This window comes from Copadichromis virginalis, linkage group LG7 (genome assembly GCF_057382275.1).
Source record: "Copadichromis virginalis isolate Kocher_CV1m ecotype Utaka linkage group LG7, C_Virginalis_male_GT1.1, whole genome shotgun sequence".
NCBI lineage: Eukaryota > Metazoa > Chordata > Actinopteri > Cichliformes > Cichlidae > Copadichromis > Copadichromis virginalis.
In genome coordinates, this window is record NC_140624.1 from 41,881,244 (window position 1) to 41,899,951 (window position 18,708).

Genomic DNA, 18,708 nt, shown 5'->3' on the forward strand with positions numbered 1-18,708 from the left:
TCTGTCAAGCCGACCGAGCGGCGGTGAAGAGCGGAGGGAGGGAGAGAGTGGGGGGGGCGACCAGGCTAGCCTGTAAGCCGATCAAGGTGGAATTGCACACAACGACTTTCACGTTTGGGATTTCTGCGTACCTGCATGCTGTGAAGGAGGTGCAAGGTATGTAAACGGAAATGGGTCCCTGCCTCAGCCCAGATCGATCGGCGTGGTGTTTGAGGGACTGGCCCGTTTATTATTCGCCAGAAGAAAGGAGAGAGGAGCAGCGGCGGCTCGTCATCTCCTTGTCAGCGATTAACCCGCTGACGGGACTCGGGGTGTCCGATGTTTACATTTGAGACGGCCATTTGTCCCCGACAAGCAAACCGTGCGATTACACCATATGCCTCATCTTCATCTCCTGAAAGAAGCTGCTCATGGTGTCACGCTGTCCGCTTCCGATGCGCACAATACGCTGCGCATCCTGTTTCCCTGGCGCGCCTGTTACCATGATAACCTATATCAGTTTGATGATTTTGGCCAACGTCGTTGCAATAAAAAAGGCTTCGTCTGAAATGCACATGGCATGGTTAGTGAGGTGTAACCTTGCCAACAGTGGGTTGAGCCTTCCCCCTGTCGTTGCCACAGCCTCTACCGCAATGCTACGCGCCATGAAAATTTCCGGGTTCGGCATCAGCGAATGATGAAGCTCTTTTCTTACCGGGAAGTGGCCACCTCTCCCCTTAATGCATCTCTTTCCCTCGAACCCATCACGTCGATCTGTTTGAGGTTCAGGGTAATGTAATCGTCCACACAGAGCTCTCCTCTGTGCTTGTTTATATTTTAGCAGTGGAGTTATTGAATTTGCATGATGGAGCTAACATCATCACAATTACAGCCAGATGTATGGAGGCATTGAGGGGGTTATAAAATGGCCTTTTGATGATGATGAACTGAAATCAATCATCTCTATATGTATTGTGCTTAAAGGCTATTTAAAAAATAACAAACATGGGTGTGAAGATATCATTTACTGTTTAGGCTTATCTTCCTGGCTGTATCAGGTGGCAACTGGGAAACTGTGTCAGCATGTGCTGTCTGCTGTCACTTTAGACTGTTTGCTGTGAATTCAGAACAGAGCCTTTAGGCTTCTTTTTGTTTTCTCCTTCAAGCAAGAAGAGAAAATTTAAGGGTTCCACCCAGCTTAACACATTTTATAAATGTTTTACAATCTCATCTGTAATCATGAATACCCAGAGGTCACCCAAGACTCTAAATTTCCGCTATTTCAAATGGTAACCCTTCACCGCAACTTCAGTCTACCAGAGCTGACTCAGTGGATTGAAATGGACTGCAGATATGTAAACAAAACCATAGACCATAACATTGTTAAGGTGTTGAGTTCTAAGGAAGTGGATTCAAAAATTCTGTTTGCTCATATAACGTGCACGTAACCTTTCAGTCATTTGGCCTGAAATGTTTGTGATCAGTAGATACAGAGGGGGCTGGCAGACCCTTCTGTATCTATTTATATGTGTTTGCATTCTTTCAGGATGATGCGTCTAGCATGCTGCACTGCCCTGCTTTTTGTGTTGAGGCTGCTGGTGGGCTTGCCCTGGTACCAGGTTCTTCCAGCCATCCTGATCTTCTATCTGGGAAGTGGAGGATGGAACTTCCTGGATATCTTTGCCAAAACAGTTGGCAGAGACTTACAGTAAGCATTGGAATTATGTTTGTTTGCTAAATGCAAAATCATAAAATTGGACCATAGATGCATTATGTCTTCCAAATCATTTGGCATGAGCTATGTCACTTTTAACTGTGACCCAGTGGCCAATTTCCTGTAGTTTTGGCTCTGAAATTCAGACAGAGTTAAATGTGACCTCAATAGTCACACAGTGCTAAATCTGCAAAAACAGGAGAAATCCATGCAAGTTGTTTCACAGTTGCAGATAAATTCTCATCTTCACCACATAATTGTCACGAACAAGGGTTAGTTCCTAAGCCCTTGTTAAGAGCTGGCTAGATATTCCTTCTGTACCTGTTTCTAAACACGCAATCTCAAATATTTAAGACAAAAGGTCCAGAGGACAGAGAGAAGGGTAGGAGCAAATGTTTTAAGTGGCATACCTAAAGCCAGTATTTACAAGTGGAAACTGGCATTGTAGTTGGTTTGAGGTTAACTTCCTTTTTTCCTCAATAGCTGCAGTAATCTTAAAACAGGAAATTGTAAATTATCTCTTTAGGGGAACAGCGACACAATAATCTACCCATTAGGGATTACTGCCATTCAGGGACCCATTATATACAAAGGTCACCCAGTTTTCTCATGATTAGAGAACGAAATATTACTGTTTGTCCTCCTTTTCTGTTAAATTGTCATAGAAAATGTACTAGCCACATCTAATGTTTAGTCTTGTTTATACATTTTATTATCTTTGCTTCTGGCATCTGCTTGATTAGAATTATGACGTTAAGTTGTATTATTGATCAATTGTATTATTGTCTAAAGTGTCAAGGTTAGAAAGACTCTGTGCAGCATTGGATCTTAACGAATCATATATTTCACACAGTGACTCACGAGCTGTTGATGAGGCATTTTTGTGTGACAAAGCTCAGGTATATACATTGTAAGAGTCACTAAGGCATTAGAAATAAATAGGCTATAGTTTTATAATGGGTACTGTTCTTAAGCAATAGATCCGTATGAGTAAGAAAAGGCATGACAAAAGAAAGTAATTAGCCTCAACTAGCTGTGCAACAATAAATGCTTATCTAGACCATCATGAAATAACTCTCTTATGTAATGATAAGCATATTGTCGCTACCTCACTCTAGCCAAGAAGTACTTTGGCTTATTGTTTTTTTTATGACATTTCTGTAATTATTCACTGCTCAGGAGATTGACCACTACCTTTGTACCACAAATGTAAAGTGCTGAGAATTGCCATTCATGCATAATTTGACCTTGTGGGCCTCCAAGCCATATCTGTTGAAATATTTTATGCTTTGTAATGTGGTTTGGATACAGTTCGCAATACATTCAAGTACAGCTTCTTTAAAAGGTGGTTTATGTATTTTTGCAAAAGGGAATTTGGTGGATCGTTAGACAAATGTTTGTTGCCAAAAGACAGGATACATCAAGTTGTCTTTGTTCATTTCTCAGATCTATTGATACATGGTGTGGATTTAAGCAGATGAGCTGCAAATGTTAATGCTAATGTTTTTTTTTTTAAAAAGTGCAAAAAAATAACAGCAAATTATGAACAGTGAAATGGCTAATGTTGCTGGGAATCATTAAGTTATTTGTTCTCTTACAGTAATGTTTTCTTTTGCTCCTTCAGTGCAGCCAGTGTTTTACTGCGGGTGAAACTGAACGTCAGGCGCCACCTCAGAGAGAAGAACACTATTCCCAAGATCTTTGCTGAAACGGTGCACCGTCATGGGGACAAAACAGCGCTCATCTTCGAGGGCACTGGGGAGAGATGGACTTTCCGACAGTTGGATGAATACTCCAACAGAGTGGCTAACCTGCTATTGGAAAGAGGCTTTAAGGTAGATGTACAACACAATAAAGCTTCATTAAAAGCAATTAAGCAAAAGCAAATCTTTTTAAAGTTATATTACTGTCTTTTTTGTTTTTGTTTCTGTCATTAGGAAGGTGATGTGGTGGCCCTTTTCATGGAGAACAGATCGCAGTACGTGGGCATATGGTTGGGCATGGCTAAAATTGGAGTAGAAGCGGCTCTCATCAACTTCAATTTAAGACTAGATGCTTTGGTCCACTGTGTCACCATCTCCAATGCCAAGGCTGTGATCTTTGGTTCAGAGCTAACTGATGGTAAGAGCAAAGAGGGCAGATGAAAGTTGGATAGATTCGAAAGTTAGACGAGAAAGCTGAGGCATAACAGTCTGTACAGCATCGTCATATGCTGATGAATGCTGTTCTGGTTCCTGTGCAATAAGAGAGGTGAGTGGTGAGGGGAGACAGCCACAGAGGTCATAAAGACAAATGGGTTTTGGAGGAGGTGTTTCTTCAGTATCAGCCAGTAAAGCTTTAAATGACTGATAAACACAAAGAAGGGATAAGGTAATGAGGGAGGGACTGCCACTAGTCTGCAGTGTCCAAGGTCTGAGCTCTGCAGAGAAATGTGTTGCATGATAGGAGGCAGATAAAAGGCAGAACCACTGTGACATAGACACGTCTGATAGTACAGTGTTCAGGTCAAATCAACTGAGGGTTATGGTTTTTGTTAGGGGCTAGATCAAACCATTACACACTGTTTTAAAATCATGTTGGTTTTTATACATCATCATTGAAACAAATATATTGTTTCAATTAAATTAATTACAGCACCTAAAAAAGTAAATTGTGCATATTCCACCTAGGTTACACCAGCCTTGACATTATATCTGAAATACTGTCAAATAGATAAAACAAATGAAAAAGTCATTTTCACTTGCCAGTAAGATTAGGATTGTAGTGAGTATTAAGTTAAATGCCATGTCATCATATTTGTGTGTTTTGTATGTTTGACATTGCGTGAATTAACTCTCATTTTGCTCACTCTACAAACCTGCAAACATGCCTTTGTATTACCTGAGCTTGAACTCTCATTATCTAAAACTGCCACAGCTCGGTAGGATGGTCAAGTATTATTTGTAGATGTAATTCACTCTCCTCTTGGTGCCTTCTTGGGTCCCTGCCCAATATGGAAAGCCCTGATCTCAACAGCTATAAAGAGTGAATGATTTTTGAGCTGGTCACTCTGAGATCGAGGGAATAGGCTCTGTACTGGGTAATGGATTTTTAGTGTGTTTTATGCCTTTAAGTAATTGGAAACACAGCTCTTTTACAGAATAGGTCAAAATTCAAGCTACTAGCTTTAGTGCCTAGGCATGACATAAGGCTTTTGGATCTTTTTTCCCCTCAGGTGAAATACGAGAGCCGTTTCGATTTGTTGTTTCCCTTTTTTGCCTGATTCACTTCCTTTTACATATATATATTTTTTGTGACACTGTACCTTTAACCTTTAACCATTTGTATATATTGTATTTTACACCACTCTCTATACTCTTTGTTTTGTCACTGATTAAAGTTTGCAAAGGATGCAAGCTTTCTTGTATTTAAATGTTGAACAATGTGCAGCTGTCTTGTGATAAGGATACGTGACATGTATTTGATGTATTTGAATTTGTTTCTGTTCTCACAGCTGTGTCTGAAGTCCATAGTTCAATGGGGAAGGCAGTGCAGATGTTTTGCTCTGGAGACTGGGATCCCAAACGAGTCCCACAGGGAACAGAGTGCCTCGAGCCCCTGGTGGCTGGTGCCCCTTCTCATCTACCCCCTCGGCCAGATCGCAGCTTCGTAGGTAAAAGCACCGTGTCCATGAGATCTTACAACCATTCAGGATCTGGAATTTTCTTTTTTTGGTTTAAAGTGATATCTTCTTGCAGGTTAAGGAAAATGTCACTGAACAATGCTGAATAATGATTTTTCTGGTTATCAGTCATAAAATTATGAAAAAATCCTAGCACCAACTCTAACTAAAACAACATACCAATTTCAGAAAACTATTTGTTTGCATTTTTGTCTCTCTAGCTGCACTGACTACTTGGCAGGTGTCGAGTAATATTTTTGGATCCAAGGAATGAGTCACAGTCATGTGAAATCAAATTTCTAAACTTATATTGACACAAAAAAAACAACTTCCACTGAAGCGAATTGTCAAGAATGTCACTTTTTTCTGTTTGATATATTTCTTACCACAAAAAAGACACACCCTTTTAACTATTTCTTCACATAATGCACTATATGTTCATTAAATAAAGAATTTGTGTAATTAATGATATGATGGGCACAGGCAAATAAGAGTTATACCTATCATTAATCATCTCCCTTTGTTTTATTTTGATAGATTTAGGGATTTACTGATGACTTGTCACGAGGCAACTAAAAGTATTGCCTTTTTAAGACGGTGCAAAAGGGAAAACAAATGGAATCCACAATGTTCACAATCAAGTCATGTCATACTGCTTTTTTCTGTCTCCATGCTTCAGTTCTGTAACTTAAAAAAGGACTTTATAATTAAAACTGTGAATATTCCTGTAAATAGAAATGAAAGGTGAGTATTTACCCTCCTGCAAAACTAATCAAAAGTGAGGACTCAGCAGTAAATTAAAAGTAAACATTTAAACTACGCATACATGTATAAGTATAAGCACTCAAGCACATGATAAACCCACTCATACCAGATTCTGCTATTGTCTTACTCTCTCTGTGCTGTTTTCAGATCGCCTGTTCTACATCTACACATCAGGAACCACTGGGATGCCTAAAGCAGCTATTGTTGTGCACAGCAGGTAGGAAGGAGGCAAACAGACACACAGGAATGCAGCTGTTCTCTTTGTTGATCCATGTAGCTTTCATCTAAAGAACAAGCAGTGTTGTTAAAAAGTGAGAGGAATAAATAAAACTAAATGCTTTTGTATTTGCTCATTTGACTTTTTTCTCTTTTTGTTCGTCACCCCGCCCTGGTGTTCAGGTACTATCGCATGGCAGCTTTGGTGTATTATGGCTTTAGGATGACATCAGACGATGTATTGTATGATTGCCTTCCACTTTACCACTCTGCAGGTATGTCTGTTAAAAGAACATAAAAAGGTAGGAGGTGTTTTAATCTACGAATGAGTTGGAGTGTTTCCTCCAAAGTTTGATTAATACATTATTCAGAAAATCGTTGCTTTTTTCTTGGTTTAAACAAAACTGTGTCAGTAAAGACCTCCAAAAAGGAAGAAACTCATTCACCACCTGTAATCGTTTAAAACAGCTGATAAGAGGAATGTTTTAAGACCATAAACATATAAAAGAGAACAAACCCCAACAAATATTTTCATTTAATCATCCCAAAATAATGAAATATAAATAAATGTAAGAAATTGATGTTCTACAAAAGGCAACCACATGGCGAGATCCTAAATGAACAAATGTGAGCAAAACTAAATTTAACAGCCAATAATATTACTGCTAGTTTGAGGACTGAGGTGTTTGATCAAAATAGTTTTGCTGTAATCCAGCGGAAAATGTGAGAGGAGTCAATGCCAAATACTATGCTGCATCTCTGTTTATTTGCTTTTAAGTACATTAAAAGTGGAAAATATTTTGCATGTAATGTTTCCATCAGTTGTTAGTGGGATACTTCTTAATAGCAAGCACCCACTTTACAGTATTATTTGCGCTGTTTGTGCTCTTGACCATGAAATCAAAATGTTGCGATGCTTTTATTTTTTTTAAGTGTTAAAGTTAAAAAAAAAAATTTAAAAAGGTAATTTCAGCAAATTGCTAGGTGATTGCAAAACAACATGACTATGATGATTGTAATATCATGTATACGGAGGTCATTTTAACCTGTTGCTAGGTGGTTGCTAGGCAACATGACAACATCTTAATGAAATAAAATCTGATAAGAACCTTCAGGCGGTGCCAAGCTTCAAGTTTGGTTCATCACCCTGTGATTGTGTGGGAGGACTTGGTGGATAATAAAAACAAACATAGATGTAAATTTTGTCTATTACAGTAAGATACTAATTATAACTCTTCAAACTTGGAGAGACTTCACTGGTTCATGTTTTCTTACTACAATGTTGTGTTGTAATTTTTGCAGATAGAAAGATTAATTATAAAAGGCCAGTTTGCAAATGCTAATATGTCAACCGTCTCTAACTCTTAGCTATCATTGTTCAGTTTTCTGGAACGTAGATAGCGATATCTACGTTCATCTGATAATTGCTTTGGTTTAAACAGTTTTTGCTTATTTTTTTTTTATTTTTTTATTTTTTGTCTAAAGGAAACATTGTGGGAGTTGGCCAGTGCCTAATACACGGCATGACTGTAGTCATCAGAAAGAAGTTCTCTGCCTCACGGTTCTGGGATGACTGTGTCAAATATAACTGCACGGTAAGCATGTTGCACAGTCAGGTGAAAAACAAACTGCACCCTCTTTCACTTCTAAAGTTTTGTATACCACAAAATAATTTTTAAAAATCAGTTCCTTTCAAAGTCTTATCATTATGTAGATGCAACCTGAGATGAATAACAACGCAGGACACATTGACACATCACCATGTCATTATTTATTTAACAGAAACTTAGCTAAAATGCAAAAGGTTAGTTTAAAAACTAACCATGATTCAGTAGCTTGTAGAACCACCTTTAACAGCAATAACTTTAAAGTAATCGTTTTCTGTATGACTTTATTAGTTTCCCACATTGTTCTGAAAGAATTTTGGCTCACTCTTGTTCACAGCGTTACTTTAGTTCATTGAGGTTTGCAGGCATTCGTGTACGGCTCTGTTATGGTCGTACCACAGCATTTCAGTCAGGTTGAACCAGTTTTGGCAAAGCATTAGCTTTCAGACATTTAGTCTCATATTTGACTCTAAAATACTTTGCTTTACAGAAGAGTTCATGACTGAGTCAGTGACTGCAAGGTGCTCAGGTCCCGTGGCTGCAAAACAAGCCAACATCTCGTCATCCCTTAAAAATTAATGTGAGGTGTTTGTCGCTGTGGCATTATGGCCAAACACTGGAGACATGATGGTCTCATCTGTTTAAAGCACACTGGTCAAGAAGTTTTGATGATTTTTCAGAAGCAACATTGCAAAACTAAACCGTGTTGCTATATTCTTTACAGGGAGAAAAGACTTTTTCCTGGCAATGTTTCCAAACAAGCCATACGGCGCAGTCTTTTTCGAAATGCACTGTCATGACCTTTAATATTTCACATGCTAACCAAGGCTTGTAGAGTCTGAGATGTAGCTCTTTGGTTTTTTGCAGTTACTTTGAGCATTCACAGTCTGACCTTTGAGTGAATTTGCTGGAACATCCACTCCTGGAAAGATTGGCAAATGTCATGAATGTCTTCCACTATAATCTTTCTTACTTTATAATGATGGACTGAAAACTATTTAGAAATAGCCTTATAACCATTCCCAGGTTGATATGTGGGTAACGATTGCTTCTCTAAGATCATTTTTCATGTCTTTCCTCCTTGACTTTGTGTTAAGACATACCTGAATGCTCCAGACCAGGAAAATATTAAAACTTCTACTTTTATAGAGGTGCTCAAACTTGGTGATGACCAGTTCATCAAGTGCATTTGATTAGCAGCACTCAGCTGCTTCTTACATAAGGGCGTACTTAGTTTTTCACAGCACTGCTTAGTTTTTTGTTACATAAAGTTAAACGGTAATGAGTTGATGACCATCTGATGTTTTATTTAATAAATGAAGCTAATATGAAGATTTGCTTAGGACAAAAAGATTTTCTATTGTTATCTCCTGCTACATGAAGCCTTAAAACTGAAACAGGGTGTCCCTGTCACAGATTTGATTTATTAGGTACAACACAGCGGCACATTACAATCTCCTTTTTGAGAATATGTCTCTATATCATGTCATTTTCAGTAAAAATCCTTTAAAGATTTAATATTATCCCCGTAGCTCTTTCAATTCTTTGTCCAACCACTGTATGCTTGCTGTAAAGCCATTAAGCAGTCTTTTTTTTTTTTAACTTTTGTCTCATTACTGATTGTTTTTATTCCCATTGTCCTCCAGATTGTGCAGTACATTGGAGAAATCTGCCGGTATCTATTGAACCAGCCAGTTCGTGACACAGAGCGACAGCACCGTGTGCGCATGGCACTGGGCAACGGCCTGCGTCAGTCCATATGGGAGGAATTCATGAACCGCTTCAACATTTCACAGATTGCAGAGTTTTATGGAGCCACAGAGTGCAATTGCAGTCTGGGCAACTTTGATAACAAGGTAGGAACATGTCTCCCAAAAAAACTGGTGATGTTGAACTGGCAAAATTTTATTTCATTATGAATCCAAATGTTTAAAATGGCATCACTGTGGTAAAGTATTGTCTTTTAGAATCCCAAAGACTGCTTAATCAATCAAGTTGCATAAATTTAAAAAAATAATTCAGAGGTTTTTGTTTTCATTAATCCTCTAAGGTCACAATATTAAACATAACAGCACCTTGTAAGCTGCTGTAATACAGATAGGTCTATATATAATTGGACACTGACACAAGCTTTGTTATTTTTATCTGTTTACTAATAGATATTCAAATTATCGTTAGTTATAGTTATAGACTCCCAGCTTTCGTTTGAGGGTATCCACATTTCCACATAGCCACTGTCTTTTTAAAGGGACCAAAAGTAACTGGACAATTGACTGAAAGGCTAGTTCATTGGCAGGTGTGGGCCAATGAAATAGTATTTGTTATGTCATTATCGATTAAGCAGATAAAACGCTTGGAGTTGATTTGAGGTGTGGTGATTCCATTAGGGAGATTTTGCTGTGAACATACAGCATGTGGTCAAAGGTGCTCTCCATGCAAGCCTTCTGTAAGTGGCAAAAACAGAAAAAACACATCGGAGAAATTGCTGCAATATTAGAAATAGCAAAATCTACAGTTTGATACATCCTGAGAAATAATTCACTGGTGAACTCAACAATGCAAAAAAGACCTGGACACACACACAAGACAGAATCATTTCCATGGTGAAAAGAAATCCCTTCACAACAGCAAACCAAGTGAACAACACTCTCCAGGAGGTAGGCATATCAATATCCAAGTCATAAATGGAAGACTGCATGAAAGTAAATACAGAGGATTCACTACAAGGTGCAAGCCACTCTTAAACCTCAAGAATAGATTGGACTTTGCTAAAAAATTAAATAAAAAATCTTTTTTTTAAAAACTAGCGGAGTTCTGGAAAAATATTTTTTGGAAGGATGAAACCAAGATCAACCTCTACCAGAACGATGGCAAAAAGAAAGTATGGAGAAGGCCTGGAACAGCTCGTGATCCAAAGCAACCACATCGTCTGTAAAACACAGCGGAGGCAGTGTGATGGCTTGGGCGTGCATGGCTGCCAGTGGCACTGGGACACTAGTGTTTAGTGATGATGTGACACAGGACAGAAGCAGCCAAATGAATTCTGCTCAAATCCCGCTAAATGCACTAAAATTGATTGGGTGGTGTTTCATAATAGAGATGGACAGTGACCCAAAACATACAGCTAAAGCAACCCAAAGAAGTGGAATATTTTTGGATGGCCAATTCTGATATTAATCCAGTTGAGCATGCAATTCACTTGTTGAAGACTAAACTTTGGACAGAAAGGTCCACAAACAAATGACAGTAAAGGCCTGGCAGAGCACTAAAGAGGAGGAAACCCAGCATCTGGTGATGTCCGTGACTTCAAGATTTCAGGCTGTCATTGCCAGCAAAGGGTTTTTAACCAAGTACTGGAAATGAACATTTTATTTTCAGTTATTTATTTGTTTAATTACTTTTGAGCCCCTTAAATGAAGGGGATTTTTGGGGGGGTTAAAATGCTTTAGTTCCTCACATTTTTTTTATGCAATATTTATATGCAGCCCACAGAATTAAAGCTGAATGTCTCGAGTTTAACTGCATCTGAGATGTTTCATTTAAATTAATTGTGTCAACGTACAGAACCAAAATGAGAAAAATATTTATGGACCTAACTGTATGTGTGCCTTTCATTGTCCTCACCATACTGATAGATTTGTGGTTGCTGCTCTTTGTCTTTGCATCAGATGGGAGCGTGCGGCTTCAACAGTCAGATTCTACCCTTCATCTACCCCATCAGACTGGTGAGGGTTGATGAAGAGACCATGGAGCTAATTAGGGGACCTGATGGTGTCTGTATTCCTTGTAAACCTGGTGGGTTTACAGTCTACTTGTACCAAACATCTCTTTTAACCCTAACAAGCTCAAAATAAGTTTACAATGTTATTTTTAAGTAGTAATAAACACCTCGTGTAGATCCACAGCTCATACATTCCCATAAAAATGGTGCATGTTTCTTTATTAACTAAAGATGAACATGTCATCTGTATTTTTAGCAGTAATACTTTGTAGGTTTCTAAACACTAAGGGTCAGCTGACTGATAGTGTTAAAACAAAGCTAGAGTAGTTTACTCATCAGAAAGGCTGTGACCGCTCAGAATTATAGTATGGCACTGTGTTTATAATCTGTGTGTTAGACTTTCCAGAATACATAATATGCATAAGCAGTCTTATTTAAGATCCTTGGGGGCTCCAAAAAGACTAATGTTCCTTATCTCTTTCTCATTCAAGGTGAGCCTGGACAGCTTGTTGGCAGAATCATTCAGAATGACCCTCTACGTAGGTTTGACGGCTACGTCAGCCAAACAGCAACTGACAAGAAGATTGCTCATAGTGTGTTTAAGAAGGGAGATAGTGCCTATCTGTCAGGTTGGAGCACTTAGCCACACACACATATTGAGTAGTTTACCGTATGCCATTATGACTGAATGAACTGAATACTGAATCATTTCCTTCTCACTAGGTGATGTGCTGATCATGGATAAGTATGGCCACATGTACTTCAAAGACCGAACAGGAGACACTTTCCGCTGGAAAGGAGAGAATGTCTCAACAACCGAGGTGGAAGGAACTCTAAGCAGACTCCTAGATATGAAGGATGTCGTTGTGTATGGAGTGGAAGTACCAGGTAATATCTCGGAATTTCTGTTTTTTTGTTTGTTTTGTTTTTTTTGTTTGTTTTTTTAATACTTTAATAGTCATTAACATCCTGGGTAATATATAAATGTTGGCTAATCATACACACTGGCTTTTTATATGATATATTATATGATATACCTTAGTTTTAACCGAAAAGGAAGCTTAGAGTAATTTAGAAATCTTTGCTTGGAGCTACGCTTGCTGGATAAACTGACTCCGTTGTTTCCAGAATTCGCAGGACCGTCTGGACTTCATATTGCAGATGAATTACAGCAGAGCAGATGGTTTTGATATTGATATTTGATATTCAAGGATGATTTTTTTTTTTTTAATTTAATGCCCAGCAAACCCAGGATGGTAAACATTTTGAGTTTATTTCTTAGAATAAAACATGTTTCTTGTGCACAATTTCTTATTAACAAGTATTATCTCACGTTTTAAATGAAGTCTCAATTCATTAGTAAATGTGTAAATGAAATAGACAAGTGCATATATATATATATATATATATATATATATATATATATATATATATATATATATATATATATATATATATATATATACATATACATATACATATACATATATATATATATATATATATATATATATATATATATATATATATGTATATATATATATATATATATGTTTTGCTGTAAAGGACTGAGTTGTAGTTGAGGTCCACTGGTGTTTTGAACAAGTCTGAGGCTCCAATTTCCACTCACTCTAATACAGTTATATTTCCCCAAAGTCAAAATGTGTTAGGTTCCTGTTGCACAGTGACAAAGAAGGTATATGAAGACTATACTGCCACAGCAGTAAAAACACAAACATATAAGCATGCTATTTTTCAAAGAGATGTTACTTTTGTGCAGGAAGACAATGCATAAAGTCAGTTAGTGGTGTCAATATAATAAAAGCTGAATGTTGACTGCCAGGCAGGCCTCATCTACTGTACAAAGCTGAAGCTTCTGTGATGCTCTGGTGCTATATGAAAGGGAGAAATACAAGTGGGATACTGTGTAAACAAAGGTTCTCCACAAGGCTTTTGGTCTCATTGCACAAACATGACCTGAACTTCAACCTCAGCTGGCGCTAGAATTCCTCCTCTGACCTGCCTGCATCTGTGTGCACAGGAGCAGAGGGAAAGGCTGGAATGGCAGCCATTGCCGATCCATCTCACTCCACTAACCTGGAGAAGTTTGTGAAAGACATGGAGAAGGCTCTCCCTCCATATGCCAGACCTGTCTTCCTCCGCTTCCTCCCAGAGGTCAACAAGACAGGTAAAAATGACTTCAACCAAATATTGATATCTTGCATAAGAAAGGAAGCGCATTTCTTTGTTTAGTTTACAGAATGCTTCAATTGCTTTTGAAGTGCCGTCTGAGTCTTAAACTTTCTCAGCCACTTCCATAGTTTTTTCAGTTAAGTAGAAGTTAGTTTTTTTCTGCTCCCTCTTAGTCTTCAATGGGGAAATTATATATTGTAATCTAATTTCTACCTTACAGCAAGTTTTTGATCTCTTTGAGTCCATGCAACAAATTATATTTTGCTTTGTTGACACTTTTTTTTTTCTTTTCATCACAAAACTCCATTTGTGTTTTTCAGTACTTTGAATTTCTCCAGTTTTGTTCTTCAGTGTAGAATAGAGTAGGTATATCTCAACTTTAGATAGTATTATAGTTTTATAAAACATACATTTGATGTATTTTACAAATACAGCAGATTTCATAAGAGACAAACTAGCATTGATTGGAGTACTTTGATTAAAGGGCATTGTTTGGCAAGCGAATCTCTCTACACATTCTCTTTCTGTGTATCTCTCTTAGGTACTTTTAAGTTTCAGAAGACAGAGTTGCGTCGGGACAGCTTTGATCCCAGCGCAGTGTCAGGCAGACTGTACTTCCTGGATTCCAGCAAAGGGCGCTACGTGCAGCTGGACGAGGAGCTGTACCGCTCCATTCTGTCAGGGAAATGCAAATTGTGATGACCAGGCTGACCACTACATCAACACACACACACACATACTTGCACACACACACACACACACTTTCACACACAAATACAGAAGACAATATGTGTGACCAAATTAGAAGATTTTGTCCCCTTAGTCACAAAAATAATACATTACAATAAAGAAGAGAATAGCCATATACAGGCCAACACACACACACGTATTCCCAAAACCACTTTGCTCTTTAACATCCTTAATAACAGATTGATGCACGTCACGCTCAAAAACACACACTCCACTCTGCCCGTCGCTCCTGAATACTCCTCAACAACTTCTCTCGCTACCTCAGCAAACAAAGAGAGAGGCACAAACCTAGAAAGCAGGTCTGCTTGGTGACTTGAAGCCACCCTTCATAACCACGCACTCCCTCGCCCACCAACAGATCTCATACACTCCCACCTGTAAACGCTGGTCCATTAAACCACAGGTTATTGTTGGCATGAAGGAGGAACAAGAGGAGAGGAATAGGCTGCCTAGCATCCAGGATGCAAAAACTTGACACTCCAGATAAACACAGACTTAAAGGATGCTGATGAAGAACATGGATTAAGTACATTAAATATGTGAGATAACAGAGGGACCTACTTGGACCTAAACTATCTCTCTGTTCATTGTTCTGTTAGTGAGATTGTTTTGTGACAGACTGAAGCTACTGCTGTCGACTTAACCTGCACAATTAGCCATAAGTGACAAACATGTGGAATAGCTACATACGTCCTGTTTTAGGTCAAATGTATCAAAGCATTTCCTTTAACTCTCAGCTCTTTGTCTTTTCTTTTCCATTCCTGTTGTATTACAGCAAATCCAAAGGCTTTCTTTCTTTCTTTGCTTTTTAAAGACCAACATATTTGACCTGTAACAGAAGTAAAAACAAAGTCCAGTGGTTGAAGGTGTAAATAGGGCTCTAGCAATTGCAGTGCAATAATTATCCACATCGGAAATGAAGAAAAACAAAGCTTTGTATTTAAATGTCTGAGATACACCAAATATATTTAAGTTGTAGTTTCTACATATTTAAGAAAATACAGACATTAATTTATTTTGTTAGTCTTTCTGTTGTCTTTTTTCTGCTTTGTGTGTATCCAAATCTGTGCTTCAATGGCTTGGGGAGTCCTCCTTATATCAGCTGTTAAAACACAAAGTCATGTGATCAGACTGATTCAATCCTGGACTAAATACATGGAGCTATTTCCATAAACAGGACTTGTTCACATACTGAGCATGAGTCCAGTATTGCTGTGTGGCTGTTTTGTGCAGGTTTTGTCCTGAAAGGTAGACTTTGCCTATATTAGGGTGTGTATATTATATAAATTTGAGTGAAGTGGCAAAAGCACCTGATCAGTGAGGAGTTTATCTGGTGCTAAAAGGGATGTTCTACAAGTTGAGGGAATGCTGAATGATCCAAAGATTCAAAGGCGGGAGCAGGAACATTTGAACTGGAAGGAGTGCATCAACATGGAGCAGTAGAAGAAGAGAAGACAACATGCTTTGTCATCAATGTTATTGTCTGTTGTTTGCAGTAGATGTTCTCTGAGGTTGTAGCATGAATGAGCATCATCAACCACAAGCAGAGCACTGTGCCTTACTGTGAGTTCACCTCCCAGGTTCACAGGCCCTGGCCCACACGCTTCCTTTTTGGACTTCATCTTTCACTCTCTGTTGGTGTCCGTCTTCCATGACCTAATTTTGTCTGTCTCCGAATTACCTGACATACTAGTCATGCAAATCTGGCGCGGATCACAGGAGCTCCAAATATTTTCCTGAAAATTGTCTGATAACTATTCACGGCAGCCACTGGACTGGCATCTTTATCCTGCCAGGTGCAGGAAGGGTTTGTTTTTGTCATTGGGCAGGGGTCCAATTTCCCAAGGCTGCTGTGATAGCAATTCCAATGACCAACCTATACTTCTTGTTTTTAAACTCTTCTGTTCTTTTAGTCCTAATTGTAACTTTAACATGTCTGCTAACAGTTTTATTTGCTTTGTATTTCTTTCTTGGGTTGTCATATAGTATTTTACCCGAGTTTCTGTTTGCTCAGCACTTTTATTTTAAGCCTTTATTGTACTTTCTGCCAACCGGCCCATTCCTTTCCCTTCATCTCTTCCCCGTTCTCCTCTCCCTCCAATCCCATCCGTTTCTCTCGGGTACTCATTTCCTGCTTCGTGTTATTACGGATTCAGACATTTGTTCAAAACAAAAAATCTGAATACATCTCACATATTTCCTAAGTTCCTAATTGCAACTTGATGGTTTTATTTACGGTAGTTGACTTTTAAGATGGTTCAGAAGGTCTCGTAACATGACGTTCCAAACAAACGCTCAAAACCTTTTTGCAAATATTGTTTACCAAAGTGTGTTGTTTGTAGTCTGCCATTACCCTGTTTGTGTGTGTGTGTGTTTTTGTTTTTCTTCTTACATTGCAACTGATCACATCCTAAGTTGCCTACAATACAGCAAGTTATCTTTTTCAGCAGTTTATGTTTAAACTGTTTCGACAGATTTGTTGCTGCTTCCTCCGTCTCTCTCATTAACTTGTATTTATTCTTTAATGATGAGTGTGAAATGTTCTCATGAATGTATGAAAAAGAAAATAAGTGATGGTGATGGTGATCATGTTCGGTAAAGTCTGATTTGTATATCCAAAGGGAACTCAGTTTGGCTGTTATGATGCTTCTACCTGAGGGGTTGCATTCATCGACCCTGACCACCAGGGGGCGTGTGATTAAACAGTCCCACAAAGAGCACTCTGAAGAGGATGTTTCCATTATTTTTAATGAGTTAAATTATTATTTTTGAACAACTGTTAATTGAACTTTGATTGTTTTACTGCTACATCTGTTTGCTTTTGTGTTGTTTGTGTGAAATCATAGCTTTTTTGTGGCTTTGATATAAGAAAAGAGGATTCATGCATTTTGAAAGACAATCGAATGGCTTTTTGTTTTTTCTCTTAGCAGGATCTGCCGGGGGGGGGGGTTGGTTCAGGGAAACACTTGATTTTTTTGCATCTACTCAGAGCTCTTTGTTTTGTGATGTCTGAGAGAATAAATATTGAGTCAGAAACTACACTATACAAACTAGGCATGGTCATGATCACGCATGATAATTTGTTTAAGAAGTTTAAAACTGATTCAGATCTTTCATTTAGCATGTCATTAAAATGACTCTGAGGAACCAAGTTCCCATACCATCTGAATACATTTACATTATCGTTGTACGGTTTGGATTTAACATGAGTCCCTAACACACTCACACATGGAGATCAGTGTGACCATTCAGCTTCTCTCATACTAAGAAATCAACAAAACTTCTGAAATGGTCAAATTTGGTGAGGAAAGCCTCAAAGGCTTCAAGCTGTCACCAGTCTTCCCAGCTCATAATGAGATCGGTCAATGTATGTCGCTTCAAATACAAGTGACGAGTCACCTCTTAAGGCACAGTTAAGTTAAACTGAGTGGTGATCACGCAGCCTGGCTGTTTTATGTATAACACATCTTTTTGTGTTGCACTTTTCTTTGTTCCTCCCTGTCGTGGTTCAAACATGTCTGCCTACATATGTGGAAAAGGATTAGTTGTTTGTTTTTAATTCAGTATATATAATTTTATTGTCTCACTCCATAGACAGCAGTTCTGTGCAGAGTGCGTAGAGGAGGTCTGTGAGGTGTGCTGTGTGTGTGACACACTGATGTCCCCTTGTCCACTGAAGGCTCGTTGTATACATCATGCATCTCAAGAAAATGAGATAAAAGCAGAGCTGCAAATGGAAAAATCATCATTATTAATAAAAAAATATTTAAACTCTTCACTGGACTCTGATTGCAATGACACTTTTTTTTCTTCTGATGATGCAGACTGTCGAGTTTGAATTCTGATAGTGAGATAGGCTCCTCTTAATGGCTGTACCAAATATCGGGCTAAGCAGGTCATTTTAGATCAAGGTGTGTCCTAAAAAAGGAATGTGAAGGTAACTTTAATGTAATAAACTATTAAACTGATTTCAAAGAGAGATTTTAAGCAAAATATTATTTCTTTTCCACATGCATATATTCATCAAAGCACTGCAAAAACTTGTACATGTTGATATTTTCTAGAGAGGTGCACCTTGTTTACTAAAGCTTCACAATGCTGA

General features: G+C 38.3%; 1 protein-coding gene across 5 annotated transcripts; it reads left to right on the forward strand.

Moving 5' to 3' along the window:
• The first annotated feature begins 64 nt into the window (after window positions 1–64).
• slc27a4 (solute carrier family 27 member 4) lies at window positions 65–18,382 on the forward strand. Of its 5 annotated transcripts, none has more exons than XM_085463427.1 (14): window positions 65–156; window positions 1,526–1,687; window positions 3,318–3,528; window positions 3,631–3,814; window positions 5,187–5,345; window positions 6,267–6,336; window positions 6,519–6,610; window positions 7,821–7,930; window positions 9,589–9,798; window positions 11,611–11,737; window positions 12,155–12,292; window positions 12,387–12,551; window positions 13,705–13,851; window positions 14,398–18,382. In XM_085463427.1, exons 2-14 carry the CDS (start codon window positions 1,527–1,529, stop codon window positions 14,553–14,555), a joined length of 1,932 nt encoding a protein of 643 aa, XP_085319553.1. In that variant the 5' UTR covers window positions 65–156; window position 1,526; the 3' UTR covers window positions 14,556–18,382. The 5 variants fall into 5 exon arrangements, with proteins under 5 accessions (XP_085319553.1, XP_085319554.1, XP_085319550.1 ...); XM_085463424.1 differs by lacking the exon at window positions 65–156 and adding an exon at window positions 451–562; XM_085463425.1 differs by lacking the exon at window positions 65–156 and adding an exon at window positions 569–762.
• Window positions 18,383–18,708: the final 326 nt, after the last annotated feature.